The sequence below is a fragment of the Mauremys reevesii genome, linkage group 9, assembly GCF_016161935.1.
Source record: "Mauremys reevesii isolate NIE-2019 linkage group 9, ASM1616193v1, whole genome shotgun sequence".
Taxonomy (NCBI): Eukaryota; Metazoa; Chordata; order Testudines; family Geoemydidae; genus Mauremys; species Mauremys reevesii.
In genome coordinates this window covers 60,323,164-60,344,389 of record NC_052631.1, presented here as the reverse complement: position 1 = coordinate 60,344,389, position 21,226 = coordinate 60,323,164, and the positions used below count along the sequence as shown (strand labels likewise).

Genomic DNA, 21,226 nt, shown 5'->3' with positions numbered 1-21,226 from the left:
TCCGCCACCGCTGTTTGCAGTGGTGGAGTACCGGAGTCGACCGGAGCGCGCGGGGAGTTCGAACTATTGCGTCTAGATTAGATGCGATAGTTCGAACTCCGAGAAGTCAAACTCACCGCGTCGACCCGGCAGGTAAGTGTAGACTAGCCCTTAGAGCACCAGCACCCACCAGTGCTTTCAGCACTGAGTTGTGCAGGTCAGCTCTAAACAGGGTTGGATTGGAATACCCAGTAATCTCCTGGGGCCCTGTCTACACCCACTAGTGAATGTATGTTATAGGTTCCCCACTATGGCCAGTCCACAGAGGTTATGAGTCAGTTACAGCCCTAGTTAAAGAACCTGACTCTAGCTCATGCAGTAATAGCTTGTGCGGTTTAGCTCTGGAGGTCCTCAGTTCAATCCCTGGTGTTTCAACCCAGAGAGCAGCTGACAGCACCACCACTACTAGTGGAACTGAAAGGGAGGTAACCATGACCAGTAATTATTCAGCAGATGAACCCTAGTGCCATCATTCTTTCAATGTTTCACCTATTACTCTCACTGGCCAGTCTCAAACCCTTGTACCTGTCATACAATTTGCTGGTGGCCCTGTGTGATGCTGCATGCTGTGCCACTGTAAAGCACTTTGATACTTGGCAAGAGCAGGGAGGGATAACTCAGTGGTTTGAGCAGTGGCCTGCTAAACCCAGGGTTGTGAGTTCAATCCTTGAGGGGGCCACTTAGGGATCTGGGGTAAAAAATCTGTCTGGGGATTAGTCATGCTTTGAGCAGGGGGTTGGACTAGATGACCTCCTGAGGCCCCTTCCAACCCCGATATTCTAAGAGTACTCTTTGTAAGCACCACTTCTGTGGCTGTGAGGCTTAGTAAATAGATAAAGATGGTTCAGAAAACAGGCAGCGTTGAGGGGAAAAATCTCACAGGATAAATTAACTTCCAAGGGGGGGGTTCTGTGCTGAGACAGCTGTTTTTAATACCACTCAAAAAAACACATGCACCATTTTCTACCAGGGATTCAAACCCAAGTTAGCTGGCCAGCAACACCTAGCAAGCCCACCTCTCAGCCACATTCCTGGCAGTCTGCAAGAACCGTGCATGGTCATTCTCTTTCAGGATATGTTCTGCTTGATTGATGAGGACCGTGGAGCGCTCCAGGCACTGCCGACAGTTAGCTACCTGCTGGGCCAGCTTCCTCAGCTTCATAACCTTGGAGAGAGGAGCAGAGGGGAAACAAAAAACAGAAAACAGCACTTGAAGGAGATCAGAAGGAGCCCTGGGAATTGGGCTTATTAATCAACTGGCTAAAGTTGCCATGTTTAGGACAAGGCTGACGGAGAGGCTGCCCCAATGGCTTATCCTCTGCAGTGCCCTGTGAGGACATCAAAGGCATTGCTTTAAAACCAAAGGAGAAAGCACTGGTCCTAGCAGAGGAGGCTTCTCAATGAAAGTCAGCAGGAGTAAAACTCTGCCAGAGCCTTGTGCTCCAGCCCCTCCCAGCCAAACAGCTTGTTGTGAAAAAGAGAGTTAAGAAGCATTTAAAGGTGCACTCTCTGTGTTCATTTAGATTACAGAACAGACAGACTGGGAAACCCTGGGAAACCCTGGGAAAAAGGCTTTTGGTTGCTCTAAACGCTTGTGCGATCAAAAGTGATGCAGCTGCTCTTCACTTTTCACATTTTCAAACTCTGAGGGCTTAAATCTCACCTCATTCCCTTTACTTTAGCACAAAAAATAAGAAATTAATGTAACCCCTTTTTGAGTTGGCCCTAGTTTAGGGACAAATCTCCTCTTTGAAAGCAGGTCAGAACAGTACAAGGAAACCTCACACTTCTCTAGAGCGGCTTAGTCAGTGCACAGCTCAGACTTTAGCACTCAGAAAGCATTACAGTTTCAGTCACAGATAGTTTTGTAACTGCAACCCAGGGGGTGAGATGTGACAATAACATGGGATGGGGAAGTAAGCTGCGACACCTGGAATCAGATGCAAACTCAACCAGCTGTAAACATGATCAGACACGAGCATGCACAAAGAATGACGGACATCTCAAAAGCAGTCAGCCCCACTCTGCACCAAGCTGCCTTCGGATATCAGGAAGCCCATTTCTAAGTAGCAGGATAACAATTAACTTGTCACCATTCCCTGCTTCAAAGTCTTTGCTGCATTTTGGAAGTCATACTGTGCCCTAGACAAAGTTCAAATCAGCAGAAATTCAGTACTGTCAGGGAAAAATGCCCAACAATTCAGCTTTTTCTGCAGGGAATTTCTTAAGTGTGTTTATTGGCTGTTTAAGATAACACATGATAAACCAAAAATTCACAGCATTGATATTTGAAGTTCTGTGGTATCATCTCTCTGATCTTTCTTCAGCAAAGCATGGTGACAAAACTGAGGGCATCTTGTGACAGTGGAGTTCACAATGAAACCAGAATGACCAGTGTTTCTTATGGTGTCAAATCCCGAAGTCCATACTCAAGGAAATGTCATATTGAAGTTCTCAGAACACCTCAGGACTGTGCCCGGGTGAGGGCCTCCTACGGAATGATGTTGAGATCTGCAATGTGTTAGGTGAGGCAATGGTTCTTCTACCCACTTCAGTGCCCCAGGGTGACACACATTCCTTTAGTGGAGAAATTCTAGCTGCGATAAGTGCACTCACCCGAGGAACCAGTCACCTACGTGGTGCCCAGAATGGTAAATCTTCATGAAAACAGCTTTATTTTCAAGGACAAATTCAAACTGTCTCCTGATGAAAACCAGGATTGCCATTTGCTGCCCAGCTGGCCAGGAAAGTGTGCCAGTCTCTAATTTTTGAAAGGCCACGTTTGAAGCGTATGTGGATGTCTCAGGGCACTGAGATGGCTGCAGCTATGGTGCATTTGGTGCTAGGGAACTAACAAGCCTAGAGACTGAAGTCCGCTATTCACAGTATGGGTGCAGCATGGCCAGAAGTGCCTCCAGCCTCCCTCAACCTGCTGTAGCCTATATGCCCCAACCATGACCTCAGAGACCCATCTAAGCATGAGAGGGCATTAGCTTACACGTGGCCTCTGACAAGGCTGCTCATAAGGATGCTGCTCAGTGCCCCAGGTGATCAGATGTGGGCACTGTCCCATCAAATGCTTGAGTGCAACGTGCTACCATAGGCGAAGTAGCCGTCAGGGGGCAAGAACTTTCAGTCGCTGCTAACCACAGATGCATGGGAACCACCGACCTAGATGGGAAAGGCTCCCTCATCCCACCCCCACTGCCAAGCCATCCTGCCTTGGTAAAATGCCCCCATGGCAGTGCCTTACTTAGCATGAGTGATCAAGGAGAAGGACTGCCTGGAAATCACCAGAGCAATCAAGCACGGGCGCTTGGCTGCTTTCATTTTTCTCCTCATTAGAGAAAAAAATGTGGGCAGAACTTTCTCTTTGAACCCACAGTCGAGGCAGAGTCCTGCTTTAGTAATGTCTGCCCCTTACCCAGTACTGAGACAAAACCAAATGTGATTTTGACTGGTATCAGATGGGGACACCACTTTGATGAATGCACTGCTCTGTCCCCGGTGGCGTGTGTGACAATACACTCCATATGATTTTATGAAAATATGCTAATGAGTGTGAATATAATGTAACTGGAATATGCTTCATGCAAAAGGTCTCTTGTAAGGTGTCATTACAAAGCTTATAATCTACTGAGTGTGGTCATCCTATTAGTATAAATGTATCATTCTTGTATCTGAAACTAGAAATATGAAATATAACTCTGAGGTCCTATTGTAATTAGGCAAAGTGTGGGCCATTAATGGTGGTTTGGAATTTTGATGGCTCCCATCAGCTGAACAATTGGTTGTAAATGGCTTAAGCTTTATACAGAGTAAAACAGATTTATTTGGGGTTTGGATCCCATTGGGAGCTGGGTGTCTGGGTGCTAGAGACAGGAAAAGTCAGTTACCTTTTCCATAACTGGTGTTCTTCAAGATGTGTTGCTCATGTCCATTCCACAGTAGGTGTGCATGGTCACCACGTGCACCGGTGCCGGAAGTTTTTCTCTTAGCAGTACCCATAAGGGAGCACCCCTAGCAACTCCTGGAGTGACGCCTCTATGGCATGGTATAAGGGGCGCTGTGAGCTCCCCCCACCCTCAGTTCCTTCTTGCCAGACAACTCCAATAGAGGGGAAGGAGGGCGGGATGTGGAATGGACGTGAGCAACACGTCTCAAAGAACACCAGTTACAGAAAAGGTAACTGACTTTTCTTTTTCGAGTGATTGCTCATTTGCATTCCACAATAGGTGATTCCAAGCTATATCTGTTGGAGGTGGGTAGGAGTTCACAGACACTCGGGATGGAGCACTGCCCTGCCAAACCCGGCGTCCTCCCTAGTCTGGGAGATGATCACATAATGAGAGGTGAACGTGTGGACCGACGACCATGTGGCAGCCCTACAAATGTCCTGAATAAGGACATGAGCCAGAAAGGCAGCCGATGAGGCCTGCACCCTAGTTGAGTGTGCCCTCACAATTGGCAGCGGGGGAACTCCCGCCAGGTCATAACAATTATGGATATATGAAGTGATCCAGTTGGAGAGCTGCTGAGTGGAGATTGGCTGACCTTTATGCATTTGGTCACGGCGATGAACAGTTGCGAAAACTTCCTGAACAGTTTTGTACGTTCCAGGTAAAAGGCCAGAGTCCGTCTCACATCTAGAATGTGGAGGCGGCGCTTCTCACTGGATGCATGGGGCTTGGGACAGAGCACCGTCAGGAAAATGTCCTGACCCATACTGTAGGTGGAGACCACCTTAGGGAGGAACGAAGGGTGTGAGCGGAGCTGGACCTTATCCTTATGGAACACTGTGTATTGGGGTTCGGCGGTCAGGGCCCGGAGCTCTGAGACCCATCTAGCAGAAGTGATCACCACAAGAAAGGCTACTTCCAACGAGAGGTGTGACCAGGAGCATGTAGCAAGCAGCTCAAATGGAGGCTCAGTCAGCCTGGCCAGCACCAAGTTCAGGTCCCACTGAGGGACTGGGGGTCTATCATAAGGAAAGAGGCGATCCAAACCCTTAAGGAATCGACCAGTCATGGCATGAGAGAATATTGTGTGGCCCTGCACTGGCGGGTGGAAGGCCGATACGGCTGCCAGATGCACCATGACAGACAAAGGCGCTAGGCCGTGGGCTCAGAGATGAAGGAGGAAATCTAGTACAAGCTGGATCAGAGCAGCCATTGGCGAGACACCCCAATCTGCGGCCCACCGGGAAAACCGAGACCATTTTGACAGGTAGGCCTGGCATGTGGAGGGCCTCTTGCTCTCCAGGAGGATGCGCTGGACTCCCTCTGAGCAAGTCCTCTCCTCCTGGCCTAACCATTGAGCAGCCATGCCGTGAGATGGAGGACTGCTAGGTTGGGATGCAGGAAGTCCTGGGAGAGCAGATCCGGGCGGGTTGGCAACAGCCATAGCGGGGCGACTGCCAAGCTCGTGAGAGTCCCGTACCAGTGCTGCCTGGGCTATGCCAGGGCGATCAGACAGACACGAGCCCTGTCCATCTTTATCTTTTCCAAAACCTTGCCGATCAGCAGAATCGGGGGAAAAGCATAGAAAAGCTCATAGACTTTAAGGTCAGAAGGGACCATTATGATCATCTAGTCTGACCTCCTGCACAATGCAGGCCATACCATCTCACCCATCCACTTCTATAACAAACCCCTAACCTATGTCTGAGTTATTGAAGTCCTCAAATTGTGATTTGAAGACCTCAAGCTGCAGAGAATCCTCCAGCAAGTGACCCGTGCCCCATGCTGCAGAGGAAGGCGAAAAACCTCCAGGGCCTCTGCCAATCTGCCCTGGAGGAAAATTCCTTCCTGACCCCAAATATGGCGATCAGTTAAACCCTGAGCATGTGGGCAAGACTCACCAGCCAGCACCCAGGAAAGAATTCTCTGTAGTAACTCAGATCCCATCCCATCTAACATCCCATCCCAGACCACTGGGCATACTTACCTGCTGATAATTTGATCAATTGCCACAATTAGGCTATCCCATCATACCATCCCCTCCATAAATTTAGCAAGCTTAGTCTTAAAGCCAGATATGTCTTTTGCCCCCACTACTCCCCTTGGAAGGCTGTTCCAGAACTTCACTCCTCTAATGGTTAGAAACTTTCGTCTAATTTCAAGTCTAAACTTCCTAATGTCCAGTTTATATCCATTTGTTCTTGTGTCCACATTGGTACTAAGCTTAAATAATTCCTCTCTCTCCCTAATATATTTATAAAGAGCCATCATATCCCCCCTCAGCCTTCTTTTGGTTAGGCTAAACAACCCAAGCTCTTTGAGTCTCCTTTCATAAGACAGGTTTTCCATTCCTCAGATCATCCTAGTAGCCCATCTCTGAACCTGTTCTAGTTTGAATTCATCCTTCTTAAACATGGGAGACCAGAACTGCACACAGTATTCCAGATGAGGTCTCACCAGTGCCTTGTATAACGGTACTAACACCTCCTTATCTTTGCTGGAAATACCTCGCCTGATGCATCCTAAAACTGCATTAGCTTTTTTTAACGGCCATATCACATTGGCGGCTCATAGTCATCCTGTGATCAACCAATACTCCAAGGTCCTTCTCCTCCTCTGTTACTTCCAACTGATGTGTCCCCAATTTATAACTAAAATTCTTGTTATTAATCCCTAAATGCATGACCTTGCACTTTTCACTATTAAATTTCATCCTATTACTATTACTCCAGTTTACAAGGTCATCCAGAACTTCCTGTATGATATCCCGGTCCTTCTCTGTGTTAGCAATACCTCCCAGCTTTGTGTCATCCACAAACTTTATTAGCACATTCCCGCTTTTTGTGCCAAGGTCAGTAATAAAAAGGTTAAATAAGATTGGTCCAAAAACTGATCCCTGAGGAACTCCACTAGTAACCTCCTTCCAGCCTGACAGTTCACCTTTCAGTACAACCCGTTGTAGTCTCCCCTTTAACCAGTTCCTTATCCACCTTTCAATTTTCATATTGATCCCCATCTTTTCCAATTTAACTAATAATTCCCCATGTGGAACCGTGTCAAATGCCTTACTGAAATCGAGGTAAATTAGATCCACTGCGTTTCCTTTGTGTAGAAAATCTGTTACCAAAGAAGGAGATCAGGTTGGTTTGGCACAATCTACCTTTTGTAAAACCATGTTGTAAAAAGCTGACCGGACCAGGACAGGAGTAAGGCATTGGAAATCACGCCCAGGCACAACCCTCCCCTGGAGCAGAAACGGGGACACCGGCGGTTCTGCCAGGTAGCAAAGAGGTCCACTTGGGGAGTGCCCCACGTTCGGAAAATCCTGTGCACCATCTCTGAGTGCAGTGACCATTTGTGCTGAGAGGAGAAGTCCTGGCTCAGCCGATCTGCCCGAGAGTTTCAGACGCCCGGTAAGTGGGGGGCTTCCAAGTAGGTATCGTGGGCTACACAGAAGTCCCACAGTCTGAGGGCTTCCTGGCAGAGGGCTGGGGAGTGGGCCGTGTTATCTGTGAGAACTCTGACCACTCTGCCAGCTAGGCACGAGCAAAAGGCCACACAGGCTAGACGGACCGCCCTGAGCTTCTTGACATTTATGGCAGGGCTAGTTTCTGCATGGACCACAGACCTTGGGTTTGGAGGTTTTCCACATAGACTCCTCACCCCAAGTCCGATGCATCGGACTCCAACTCTATGGTTGGACCCCTTGGAGCAGGTTTGGGCACAGTGAGATCTTTGTCCATCCTGTCTCTGGACTGGGAGAATACCAAGGCCAACCAGAGCTGAAGGGGCTGCATCCTGAGTCTGGTGTGACAAACCATGTACGTGCACGCCAATATATGACCCAGGAGTTGAAGGCATGCTCTGCAGGCAGTCATCACGGAAAACCTCATGACCATGCCAATGAGCTCCCTTAGGGTTTCAAATCCGTCCGGTGAGAGAGAGGCTCTGGCCGATGTCACGTCCAGAATTGCACCAATGAACTCTATGCGTTGCACCAATACCAATGTGGACTTGGTGTTGTTTACCAGCAGCCCCAGTGTGGTGCACGTGGACAGGAGGAGTATTACAAGATCCTGTACCTGTGCCCTGGAGCTGCCTTTGACCAGCCAGTCATCGAGGTAGGGAAAGATCTGGACACCCTGATGCCTGAGGTAGGCCGCTACCACAGACATATACTTTGTGAAGACTATGGGAACCGTCAATAGGCCAAACAGGAGGACAGTGAACTGGTACTGCTCCTGTCCTTGAATATATGAATGTAGAAGTACGTGTCCTATAGATCGAGGGCGGTGTACCAGTCTCCCAGATCCAGGGAGGGGATGATGGAGGCCAGACAGATCATGCAAAACCTGAGCTTTACCATTTACTGGTTCAGGCCTCACAGGTCCAGGATGGGCCTGAGCCCCTCTTTGGCTTTCAGGATAAGGAAATAGTGGGAGTAGTACTCCTTGTATCTGAACTCTGCCAGATCCTAAGTGAAGGAGCTATCTCACTTCTTGCTCCAGTAAGCTCTCGTGAGAGGGGTACCTGAAGAGGGACGGGGAGGAGGGTGGGTGCGTGGCGTAGAAAGAAAATGGAGAGTATAGCCCCAGGAGATAGAATTATAGATCATAGAATCATAGAATCTCAGGGTTGGAAGGGATCTCAGGAGGTCATCTAGTCCAACCCCCTGCTCAAAGCAGGACCAAACCCAACTAAATCATCCCAGCCAGGGCTTTGTCAAGCCTGACCTTAAAAACCTCTAAGGAAGGAGATTCCACCACCTCCCTAGGTAACCCATTCCAGTGCTTCACCACCCTACTAGTGAAAAAGTTTTTCCTAATGTCCAACCTAAACCTCCCCCTCTGCAACTTGAGACCATTACTCCTTGTTCTGTCATCTTCTACCACTGAGAACAGTTTAGATCCATCCTCTTTGGAACCCCCGTTCAGGTAGTTGAAAGCAGCTATCAAATCCCCCCTCATTCTTCTCTTCTGCAGGCTAAACAATCTCAGTTCCTTCAGCCTCTCCTCATAAGTCATGTGCTCCAGCCCCCTAATCATTCTTGTTGCCCTCCGCTGAACTCTCTCCAATTTATCCACATCCTTCTTGTAGAGTGGGGCCCAAAACTGGACACAGTACTCCAAATGAGGCCTCACCAGTGCTGAATAGAGGGGAATGATCACGTCCCTCGATCTGCTGGAAATACCCCTACTTATACAACCCAAAATGCCATTAGCCTTCTTGGCAACAAGGGCACACTGTTGACTCAGATTCAGCTTTTCGTCCACCGTAACCCCTAGGTCCTTTTCTGCAGAACTGCTGCCCAGCCATTCGGTCCCTAGTCTGTAGCAGTGCATGGGATTCTTCCGTCCTAAGTGCAGGACTCTGCACTTGTCCTTGTTGAACCTCATCATATTGCTTTTGGCCCAATCCTCTAATTTGTCTAGGTCCCTCTGTATCCTATCCCTACCCTCCAGCGTATCAACCACTCCTCCCAGTTTAGTGTCATCTGCAAACTTGCTAAGGGTGCAGTCCACACCATCCTCCAGATCGTTAATGAAGATATTGAACAAAACCGGCCCAAGCACCAAACCTTGAGGCACTCCACTTGATACCGGCTGCCAACTAGACATGGAACCATTGATCACTACCCATTGAGCCCGACCATCTAGCCAGTTTTCTATCCACCTTACCGTCCATTCATCCAGCCCATACTTCTTTAACTTGCTGGCAAGAATACTGTGGGAGATTGTATCAAAAGCTTTGCTAAAGTCAAGAAATAGCACATCCACTGCTTTCCCCTCATCCACAGAGCCGGTTGAGGACCCATTGGTCCAAGGTGAGCAGCGACCACTCCGAGAAGAAAGTACATAGGTGGTTGGAGAAGGGAAGGTCGGGTGGATCCCTGATACAAACTGGTAAGTCATCCCCAGGCATCCCATCAAAACTGGTGCTTACCCGCCTGCTTGCCCTTAAAGGGCCCAGGCTGGGGTGCAGGCCGGGATTGCCGTTGTGGGCACTTTTTATAGTCCCTTGATTTTTTTTATAAGGGGGCTAGTATCTGGAGTGGGTGGCCTGACTGGGGGCCTGCTGCAGTTTGAATTTGGTCCTGGCCAGGGCCGGGACATAGAGACCAAGAGTCTTTAATGTTGTGCAGGAGTCCTTAACACTGTGTAACTTCACCTCTGTTTGTTCTGCGAACAGGGCCTTGCCATCGAATGGGAGGTCCTGCAAGGACAACCCCAATAACAGGAGCCACAACACTCTCCTCGTGGATACCGTGGAGGCCATAGATCTTGCAGCTATATCTGCAGCATCCAAGGCTCCCTGAAGGGCCACCCTGGTGGCAGCTGTGCCCTCTTTGACCAGAGCCTTAAACTCCTTCTTAACACACTCTTGGAGGGAGTCTGCAAATTTGGGCATTGAGCCCCACAAGTTGAAGTCATATCTGCCTAACAGGGCTTGGTGGTTCGCCACCCTCAGTTGGAAGCTCGAGGATGAATAAATCTTTCTACCGAATAAATCTAGTCTTCTTCTAAAGTCCTTGTTCTTAGGGGTAGAAGCGGGTTGGCCCTGATGCTCCTTATGGTTGACCACCTCGACCACGAGCGAGTTGGGAGTGAGGTGGGTATACAGATACTCATGCCCCTTGGTGGGCACAAAATACTTTTGTTCTGCCCTCTTGGAGATGTGGGGGCAAGGAAGGATCTGCCACAGGGCATTGGAGATCTTTTCCACCCCTTCATGGAGTGGGAGACCCACCCTGGCTGGCGCTGTAGCCGAAAGGACATTGAAGAGGGAGTCCAAGGGTTCCTCTACCTTCTCAGCTTGAAGGTTAAGGCTGGATGCCAGCCTTTTCAAAAGTTCCTGGTGGGCTTTGGTGTCCTCCTGCAGGACAGGAGGAGGAGGAGCCTCTTCGGGGGAGGATGAGGATGGGGGTGCGGTGCTGTGTCCCCACCGGTGCCAAGGTCCCACTACTTGGTCATCTTCTAAGCACAGGACTGGGGATGAACGCTCCACTGACGCCTTTCTGAAGGGCTGAGAGAAGGAGGCTGACAGTCTTTCCAAGGCTCCAGCCACTGAGCAAGCCACCACCGGGGGCTGTGTTGGGGGGGCCCATTGGTACCATGGTGCTGGCCAGGGAGCCTGGTGCCACTGCACTTGCTCTGGCACCATCGGAGCAGATTGCCCCGCCTGACTCACCTGGCTCACTGACTGTCGACTTCGAAGGGAGGCCGGGCTGGCATACGATCTACCGCTAACATGGGATGGGGATGAGTGGCGGCGGTGCGAGCGGTGCCAAGTTTGAGACCGTGATCCTGGCATGGAGGAGCGGGAATACCATCTGTAGCAGCTGCTCTGCGAACGGCTCTGATGGGCGGATTCGTGATGGCATGATGCCGGTGATCTACGCCTGGGGCTGTCGGAGCGGTGCCACAGCTGGGACCTTGAGCGGGACGAACAGCGGGAGTGGTGTCAACGTCCGTACTGTGAGGGGCTATGATAGCTTCTCGGAGATAACGACCTCCAGTGTTGTCTGTCCTGGTCCCGGCGGGGCACGCTTTAATCGCAAAGTCTGTGTTCCCTCGAGGCGGAGTGGTGTCTAGAACCCCTGCTGCTCGGCACCGAGCCAGACAACCTGGTGGGGGTAAACAGGAACTGATGCAGGCTGAGTGCGGGACGGTCACTGAGCAGAGAACAGCGTTGGGAACCTTCCCTCGACCATGAGTACTGTCCAAGTGGCAACTGTAGGGGTCCGAGTGGCAGCTTGCCTCTGAACTGGGGAGCCGCTGGCGTCGGTGCAACTGGTACTGGTAGAGACATAATGTCTCGAGCCGCCTGCAGGGCCTCCAGCGTGGAGGGCACCTGAATGTGACCACTGGCGTCCGGGAAGGTCGGCTTGGAGTGGGCTGGGCTGCTCGACTCGACTTCAGTTGGAGGCCGTGAGACTGATGGGGATTGAGAGCTGCCCAACATGGGTCTAGTCTCTCCCCCAGTCTTGGCCTGTTGCCTATGTGGGGAAGACTTCTTCTTTGCCTTTTTAGAGTGCCCCGTAGACGGAGAGTGGTGCCAACTGGTGCAGGGCATCGATGCAGCGGTGCTCAGTGCCGACTCGGAGTGGTGCAGTGGTGTCGGGGTCAGAGCCAACTTCATCAAAATGGCTTGGAGCCGTATGTCCCGCTCCCTCTTGGTCTGAGGCTTAAAGGATCTGCAAATTTTGCAGCAGTCGCTGAGGTGGGTTTCCCCCAGACAGTGTAAACAGTCCGTGTGCGGGTCACTCAAGGGCATAGGCCTTTTACAAGTGTCGCACTACTTAAAACCCAAGGCATGGGGCATGCCCTGACCCGGGCGCACTTAACTATTCTAACTATACTACTACATGCATCCGACGAAGTGGATATTCACCCACAAAAGCTCATGCTCCAAAACTTCTGTTAGTCTATAAGGTGCCACAGGACTCTTTGCTGCTTATACTACTACTGTGTGTGTGTGTGGGGGGGGGAGGAATTCCGCACCTGCCTGAAGTTTGCAGTTTTGGGGGGGAGGGGCAATGCCCCCACCCTCTCTCAACTCTGCCCATGCTTGTCTCTCTAATATCCTGGGACCAACACAGCTACAACAACACTACATCCTGCTGATGGGACACAGTTACACACACACCCCACAAGACAAAACCCCTGTCATGTTCCCGAGCACAGCAGATCCTGAGCATGCACACCTGCACACACACCCAGACGATGGGAAGTGTATTTCCGAAGGTATTGTCAATGGTAGTATGTGTGTTTAAAACAACAGGCCCCCTGCAGTAATAAACTCTGTCTCTCAGAGCTCAGTCCCACGCTGACACACCTCCTCCGCTTCCCGCGCAGCACTGCTCAGCAGAAAGGCATCACACAAATGTATTTTCAATAAAACAGATCATCAAAGATCAAATCACAGATCATGTGATTGCAGAGCCATTGGCCATTATCTTTGAAAACTCATGACGATCAGGGGAGGTCCAGGATGACTGGAAAAAGGCTAATGTAGTGCCCATCTTTAAAAAAGGGAAGAAGGAGGATCCAGGGAACTACAGGCCAGTCAGCCTCATCTCAGTCCCTGGAAAAATCATGAAGCAGGTCCTCAAGAAATCAATTCTGCTGCACTCCGAGAAGAGGAAAGTGATCAGGAATAGTCAGCATGGATTCACGAACAGCAAATCATGTCTGATTAATCTAATTGCCGTCTATGATGAGATAACTGGCTCTGTGGATCAGGGGAAAGCAGTGGACGTCTTATTCCTTGACTTTAGCAAAGCTTTTGATACAGTCTCCCACAGTATTCTTGCCAGCAAGTTAAAGAAGTATGGGTTGGATGAATGGACTATAAGGTGGATAGAAAGCTGGCTAGATCGCCGGGCTCAACGGGTAGTTATCAATGGCTCCATGTCTAGCTGGCAGCCAGTATCAAGTGGAGTGCCCCAAGGGTCGGTCCTGGGGCCAGTTTTGTTCAGTATCTTCATTAATGATCTGGATGATGGGATGGACTGCACCCTCAGCAAGTCTGCAGATGTCACTAAACTGGGAGGAGTGGTAGATATGCTGGAGGGTAGGGATAGGATACAGAGGGACCTAGATAAATTAGAGGATTGAGCCAAAAGAAATCTGATGAGGTTCAACAAGGACAAGTGCAGAGTCCTGCACTTAGGAAGGAAGAATCCCATGCACTGCTACAGACTAGGGACCGAATGGCTACTCAGCAGTTCTGCAGAAAAGGACCTAGGGGTTACAGTGGACGAGAAGCTGGACATGAGTCGACAGTGTGCCCTTGTTGCTAAAAAGGTTAACAGCATTTTGGGCTGTATAAGTAGGGGCATTGCCAGCAGAATGAGGGACGCGATCATTCCTCTCTATTCAACATTGGTGAGGCCTCATCTGGAGTACTCTGTCCAGTTTTGGGCCCCACACTACAAGAAGGATGTGGAAAAATTGGAAAGAGTCCAGCGGAGGGCAGCAAAAATGATTAGGGGGCTGGAGCACATGACTTATGAGGAGAGGCTGAGGGAACTGGGATTGTTTAGTCTGCAGAAGAGAAGAATGAGGGAGGATTTGATTGCTGCTTTCAACTTCCTGAAAGGGGGTTCCAAAGAGGATGGATCTAGACTGTTCTCAGTGGTAGCAGATGACAGAACAAGGAGAAAAGGTCTCAAGTTGCAGTGCGGTAGGGTTTAGGTTGGATATTAGGAAAAACTTTTTCACTCAGAGAGTGGTGAAGCACTGGAATGGGTTACCTAGGCAGGTGGTGGAATCTCCTTCCTTATTGGTTTTTAAGGTCAGGCTTGACGAAGCCCTGGCTGGGATGATTTAGTTGGGGATTGGTCTTGCTTTGAGCAGGGGGTTGGACTAGATGACCTCCTGAGGTCCCTTCCAACCCTGATATTCTATGGGTATGTCTACACTACCCACCGGATTGGCAGGCAGCGATCGATCCAGCGAGGGTTGATTTATCGCGTCTAGTCTAGATACGATAAATCGACCCCCGAGTACTCTCTTGTCGATTTACCGCATGTACTTGATGTACTTGTCGACTTCTGCCGCACGTCCTGTGTGGTTGTAAGCAGCACTCCGGAGCCTGACGGCACTGCCAGAATGCCATCCAGAACCGACTGGTGAAAGCTATCCCGCCGTCCCTAGGGAAGATCACCCTGGACTCCGCCATCCCTGGGACAGACAGCTGACTGCGACCCAACATCATTGTGATGGACGCAGAAAAGAAGAAGGTCCTCCTAGTAGACGTCATGGTGCCTTTTGAAAACCGGTCACCAGCCTTCCATGAGGCCCGAGCACGGAAGGAGTCGAAGTACGCCCCGCTGGCCGAGACCCTGGGAGCCCAGGGCTACGAAGTCCAGGTATACGCCCTGATCGTGGGAGCCTTGGTCTCATGGGACCCCCGCAACGAGCCGGTTCTAAGAGTGTGCGGGGTTGGTCGACGCTACGCCCGGCTCATGAGACAGCTCATGGTGTCTGACACCATCAGGTGGTCCAGAGACATTTATACCGAACACATCACCGGACACCGCCAATACCACACTGAGTAACCGAGACCACCGACCAGGGAAATCACCCACTCCCTTCCCTGACGGACCAAGGGACGCACCCCGCCCATGTACTTATCCGCTCCACCGATACTGACTTGGACTCCTTAATCCGGTAAGTCGATTAAGTACATCAATTTCAGCTACATTATTCATGTAGCTGAAGTTGCATAACTTAGATCGATCCACCCCCCAGTTTAGACCAGGCCTATGATTCTATTATTCTATGATTCTATGATCAATTCTGTGTGGGGGCAGGTAGGGGAGAGACAGCTTCTCCTTTAGCTCTGTGGTGATCTCATCAATGCATCTCTCTAGCTGCACCTCAGTTTGTGACAATACGACCAAGGAGGTTGATATTTTCTCTCACTTCTATGTTTTACACATACTCAAGTGTGCGCACACACATGCACACGCCCCCTTATGAACACCCACAGTCCTAATAAAAAAGGCACATGTGCACATGCATACCCATACACCCAATGGCATGTGGACTCACACACTCCTATTATCACACCAGCATATGTCTAACCATACACAGGTATACACACACATCTGCATGCATATTGGTACACAGCAGATATACATAGACTTTGCTCATCACACGCCCATTCCTGTGCAGCATTAGTCTCCCTCCCAGGTGAGTTTTCTGCCCTACTATTATTTTGTTATATTTTTCTATTTTAACTAGAGAGACACATATTTTACAGAACTCCCCAAAGCCCACATGACAGCAGCTCCCAGAGCTTTCCACATGTCAGTTCCTGAGTCAAAGCCACCGCCCCGGAGCATCCTGTCAGTTTGAAACCCCTGTCCGTGCTTCAGAAATCTGACAAGAAACAAGAGCCAGAGTCTTTGGAGCTGACAGGGAGACAGGGAGAATACTTGAGTCACTCTCTCAAACTGTCAACATTGTCAGCGCTTTACAATTAACATCACACTAATCCCCTTCCTGATACCACCGCCATGCTCACATGGCAACGTCGACAGGTGACCGATGGAAACGGCACTTCACGTCACTTTGGATCACTTTGCAGCTCCTACCCCAAGCAGCCCTTGTCCTTTCACAGGTATTTATGACAAACAGTCCAAAAATATAACAAACTAGCTCTGAGAACAGCAACCCCCCAAACCAAATACCAACGAAACCCTCATACATGGCACACTGCATCCCTCAGCACATGCCCTAGGAAATAGATGCACCATGAGATGCACCCAAAAGGCCAACTCACCCTAGTAGTGCTGGAACAAGGCGGAAGTCAATTCCTGCCTCAAGGCTCCTGCTGTCAACCCACTCTGTTTTAAAGTGAGGGGACTCTTGCTTTGAGCATTTCTACCGACCCCAACTGCAACCCATTCCCACCAGGAGATTGCTGGGGCTCTCGGATAACCAGACAACCAGCTTCATACAGGTGAAAAGGCACATTGTGAACTCCATCGCACACTGACTTAACTGGAAGTGTAAGCGCTTGCTGCTGAATAGAAGGGTGGGGAGAGTTTACACTAGTTCAAACTAGGGCTATTAATCGCAGTTAACTCACGTGATTAACTCAAAAAAATTAATCGTGAGTACAAAAATTAATTGTGATTAATCACAGTTTTAATCACACTGTTAAACAATAGAATACCAATTGAAATTTATTAAATATTTGTGGATGTTTTTCTACATTTTCAAATATATTGATTTCAATTACAACACAGAATACAAAGTGTACAGTGCTCACTTTGTATTATTTTTATTACAAATATATGCACTGTAAAAATGATAAACAAAAGTAACAGTATTTTTCAATTCACCTCAAGTACTGTAGTGAAATGCCTTTATTGTGAAAGTGCAATTTACAAATGTAGATTTTTTTTGTTACATAACTGCACTCAAAAACAAAACAATGTAAAACTTTAGAGCCTACAAGTCTACTCAGTCCTAGTTCTTGTTCAGCCAATTGCTCAAAGAAACAAGTTTGTTTACATTTACAGGAGATAATGCTGCCCGCTCTTTTATTTACAATGTGTGGCAAAGTTCCTCCTCTCCTCTAGTAGGTCCGTGCTTATTGGCGGATTTCTTCCCCTCAGTGGTTTTCCCCTTGGATGAAACCCATAGATTGGATCAACTACTCCTATGGGTATGGCTACACTGGCGATTTGCAGCGCTGGAAAGCCTCCACCAGCACTGCAATTAGTAAGTGGCCACACCTGCAGGGCACTTCTAGCGCTGCAACTCCCTGGCTGCAGCGCTGGCCGTACACCTCACTCAGCATGGGGAATAAGGATTCCAGCGCTGGTGCTGCAGCGCTGGTCATCAAGTGTGGCCACACACCAGCGCTGTGATTGGCCTCCAGGGTATAAGGTGTATCCCAGAATGCTTTTATAAATTACTCTCTCTGTTTTGTTATGCAGCCTCTCTTTGTTTTGTTGTGAACGAGCTCCATGCGGAGCTCCGTTGCCGTTGCAGTTGCCGCTTATCTAAAAAACAAACAGATCTCCTGTTTGCTGTGATCATCTATACCTGGCTGTAAACAATCAAATGAGATTGCAGGCAGGGAGGGAATGAAACAGCGGGGAGTCGTGTTGGCTGCAGGCTGTTTGCAATTAAGAGTTAAGACTAAGGGGTTGGAAACATGTTCTGATTTTTCAAGTCAGGAAGCTAAACACACAGTGTTGGCTCCAAAAATCCCCTCTCTCTCCCCCCCCGCTCCCTGTCACACTAGACCCCACTCCACCCCCCCTCTTTTGAAAAGCACGTTGCGGCCACTTGAATGCTGGGATAGCTGCCCATAATGCATCACTCCCAGCAGCGCTGCTAATGCTGCAAATGTGGCCACACACCAGCGCTGGTAGCTGTGAGTGTGGCCACACACCAGCGCTGCTCCTACACAGCTGGATGACCAGCGCTGCAAACTACCAGCGCTGCAAACCGTAAGTGTAGCCATACCCTATGTCTGATTAGGAGTAGCGGGGCTAGGGGGGAACCCGGGCCCGCCCTCTACTCCGGGTTCCAGCCAGGGCCCTGTGAATTGCAGCAGTCTCTATAGTGCTACTTGTAACCGCTGCTTGACCGCTACAGCTCCCTGGGCTACTTCCCCATAGCCTCCTTCAAACACCTTCTTTATCCTCACCACAGGATCCTCCTGGTGTCTGATGCTGCTTGATTGTATGGTGTTTTCCTCAATCCTCCAGTAGTACCCCCTCTCAGTTCTTAGTTCCTTGTGTCTCTTGCTCCCAGCTCCTCATGCGCACTTCTTTCCTCTGGCTCCTCCTCCCTAGACTGGAGTGAGCTCCCCTTTTTATACCAGGTGCCCTGATTAGCCTGCCCTGATTGGCTGCAGGTACTCCAATCAATGTAGCTCTCTCCGGTGCCTTCTAGAAAGTTCTTAATTGGTCACAGGTGCCTTGATTAACCTGCCCTGATTGGCTGCAGGTGCTCCAATCAATGTAGCTCTCTCCGGTGCCTTCTAGAAAGTTGTTAATTGGCCCCAGGTGCCTTGATTAGCCTGGAGCAACTGCCATTTTGGTTCCCATGGTACTAGGATTTGCTTAGCCTGGGACTAACATACCTGTTCCTCAGTACTTTCCTGTAGCCATCCGGCCTTGCTCCATCACAAATGTCACTAGAAAGTGAGAACAGGCGTTCACATGGCACTGTTGTAGCTGGCATTGAAGGTATTTACATACCAGATATGCTAAACATTTGTATGCCCCTTCATGCTTCGGCTTCCATTCCAGAGGACATGCTACCGTGCTGATGATGCTCGTTAAAAAAATAACACATTAATGAAATTTGTGACTCAACTCCTTGGGGGATAATTGCTTGTCTCCTGGTCTGTTCTCCCCGCATTCTGCCATATATTTCATGTTATAGCAGTCTCAGATGATGACCCAGCACATGTTGTTCGTTTTAAGAATACTTTCACTACAAATCTCACAAAATGCAAAAAAGGTACCAATGTGAGATTTCTAAAGATAGCTACAGCACTTGACTCAAGGTTTAAGAATCTGAAGTGACTTTCAAAATCTGAGAGGGACAAGGTGTAGAGCATGCTTTCAGAAGTCTTAAAAGAACAACACTCCAATGCGGAAACTACAGAACCCAAACTACCAAAAAAGAAAATTGACCTTCTGCTGGTGGCTTATGACTCAGATAATGAAAATGAACATGCGTCAGTCTGCACTGCTTTGGACTGTTATCAAGCAGAACCCATCATCAGCATGGATGCATGTCCTTTGGAATGGTGGTTGAGGCATGAAAGGACATATGAATCTTAAGAGCATATGGCATGTAAACATCTTGCAACGTAGGCTACAACAGTGCCATGCGAATGCCTGTTCTCACTTTCAGGTGACATTATGGACAAGAAGCAGGCAGCATTATCTCCTGTAAATGTAAATAAACTTGTTTGTTTGAGTGATTGGCTGAACAAGAAGTAGGACTGAGTGGGCTTGTAAACTCTAAAGTTTTACATTGTTTTATTATGGATGCAGCTATTTTATGTACATAATTCTACATTTGTAAGTTCAACTTTCATGGTAAAGAGACTGCACTATTGTACTTGTATTAGGTGAACTGAAAAATGTTATTTCTTTTGTTTTTTACAATGCAAATATTTGTAATAGAATAAATATAAAGTGAGCACTGTACACTTTGTATTCTGTGTTGTAATAGAAATCAATATATTTGAAAATGTAGAAAACATCCAAAAATATTTAAATAAATGGTATTCTATTATTTTTTATCAGTGCGATTAATCGCGGTTAATTTTTTTAATCACTTGACAGCCCTAGTTTAAACTTCTGAATGGTTCCAAGGTGTTACCTCACTTAAAGAACATAAGAATGGCCATAATGGGTTAGACCAATGGTCCATCTAGCCCAGTGTCCTGTCTTCTGACAGTGGCAATGCCAGGTGCTTCAGAGGGAATGAACAGAATAGGGCAATTATTGGGTGATCCAGCCCCTGTCATCCACTCCCAGCTTCTGGCAAACAGAGAACACTACTGAATCTGGAGACCTGAATCAAGGTAGCAAGGTCCTTGCAGCTGAAGAAAAGGTCACCCTTACCAAGCTCAGATAAACACAGCATCCTGAGTGCAGATGTCACCTGTGCATCCACCTGCACCTGAGGATCTAACCTGACACCCAAACTGTGAACCTGTTGGACAAGTGGCAGGTGCAGATATCATCTTGCCATCTCTTCCAGCTGTTTCCCCCAACCTACCAACAGGCCCCTTAATCTCATCTCACTCTGCCCGCTGGCCTTCATCCCAGCACCAACCTCATTCAGACAATGAGCAAGTCATCTCCTTGCATCAACCACAGCAGATGAGATGGACCCATGCTGAGTGCCATCAGTATAGTGGAAGCACTGTAAATTCCCCAGCTGGCCAGAGGGCCTCATATGCACAGTGACCAGATGGGGTGAGAGGATGGACTCAGGGACATCCCATCCGAGACAGCCCATGTGTTAAACAAACTGTCACTCGAAACACCCTTCAGGGACAGGAATGGGGCCACTCCACAGTGCCCCTGCCACGCCTAGGCCTGAGGCTAGACTGAGTTGGGTGAGGGAAATATTAGCTAGAACTGCCCTGGCACAACTGTCTCCCCGTACTAACAAGGGGGAAGGCGGACTGAGGTGTGGCAGCCTCCTCAACTAGAACTGGTTGGAGAACAGCTTGCTGCACCTCCGGCAAAAAATGTCAATGAAATTTTCTCGTATTCTTGAGTATTTTCAAATTTTTTGGCAGAAATTAAAAAGCCAAAATATTTCTGATTCTGGCCAAAATATTTCATTTTTTCATCAAAACATCAATGGTTTTGGACAGCAGACTCTTTTTCTGAATTTTTTCATTTAATCCAAAACTCAACATTTCCTTAAAAAACAGTTTAGAAAGAATATTTTCCACCAAGCCCTACTGTCAATGCCAAGCAATGGCTTCTCCAGCAGGGCCATGCTATAGCCTCCTTCAGGATAACTGGCTCTACCTAGCTGAAAAGTGGCCTCAGAAATCCTCATCAGGAGGGGGCCAGCATTTCCCCACATGTTTTCACCTGCCAGGAGGGGTAATGGCCCAGCTGGGACACTCACCTGGAACTCCAGAACCACAATTTTAATTTTCACAGTTGCTGGACAATGACTGAATGAGAATGTTAAGATTCAAAAAGTTAAACTTTA

General features: G+C 48.7%; 1 protein-coding gene across 1 annotated transcript in view; it reads right to left on the bottom strand.

Annotated features, from left to right (window-relative positions):
* The window catches only part of MID2 (midline 2), a 321,117-nt gene that overhangs the window by 84,613 nt on the left and 215,278 nt on the right, over positions 1–21,226 (bottom strand). The window contains exon 4 of the mRNA XM_039488713.1: positions 1,056–1,204. Coding sequence (XP_039344647.1) covers positions 1,056–1,204 — 149 coding nt within the window. The remainder of the gene's footprint in view (positions 1–1,055; positions 1,205–21,226) is intronic.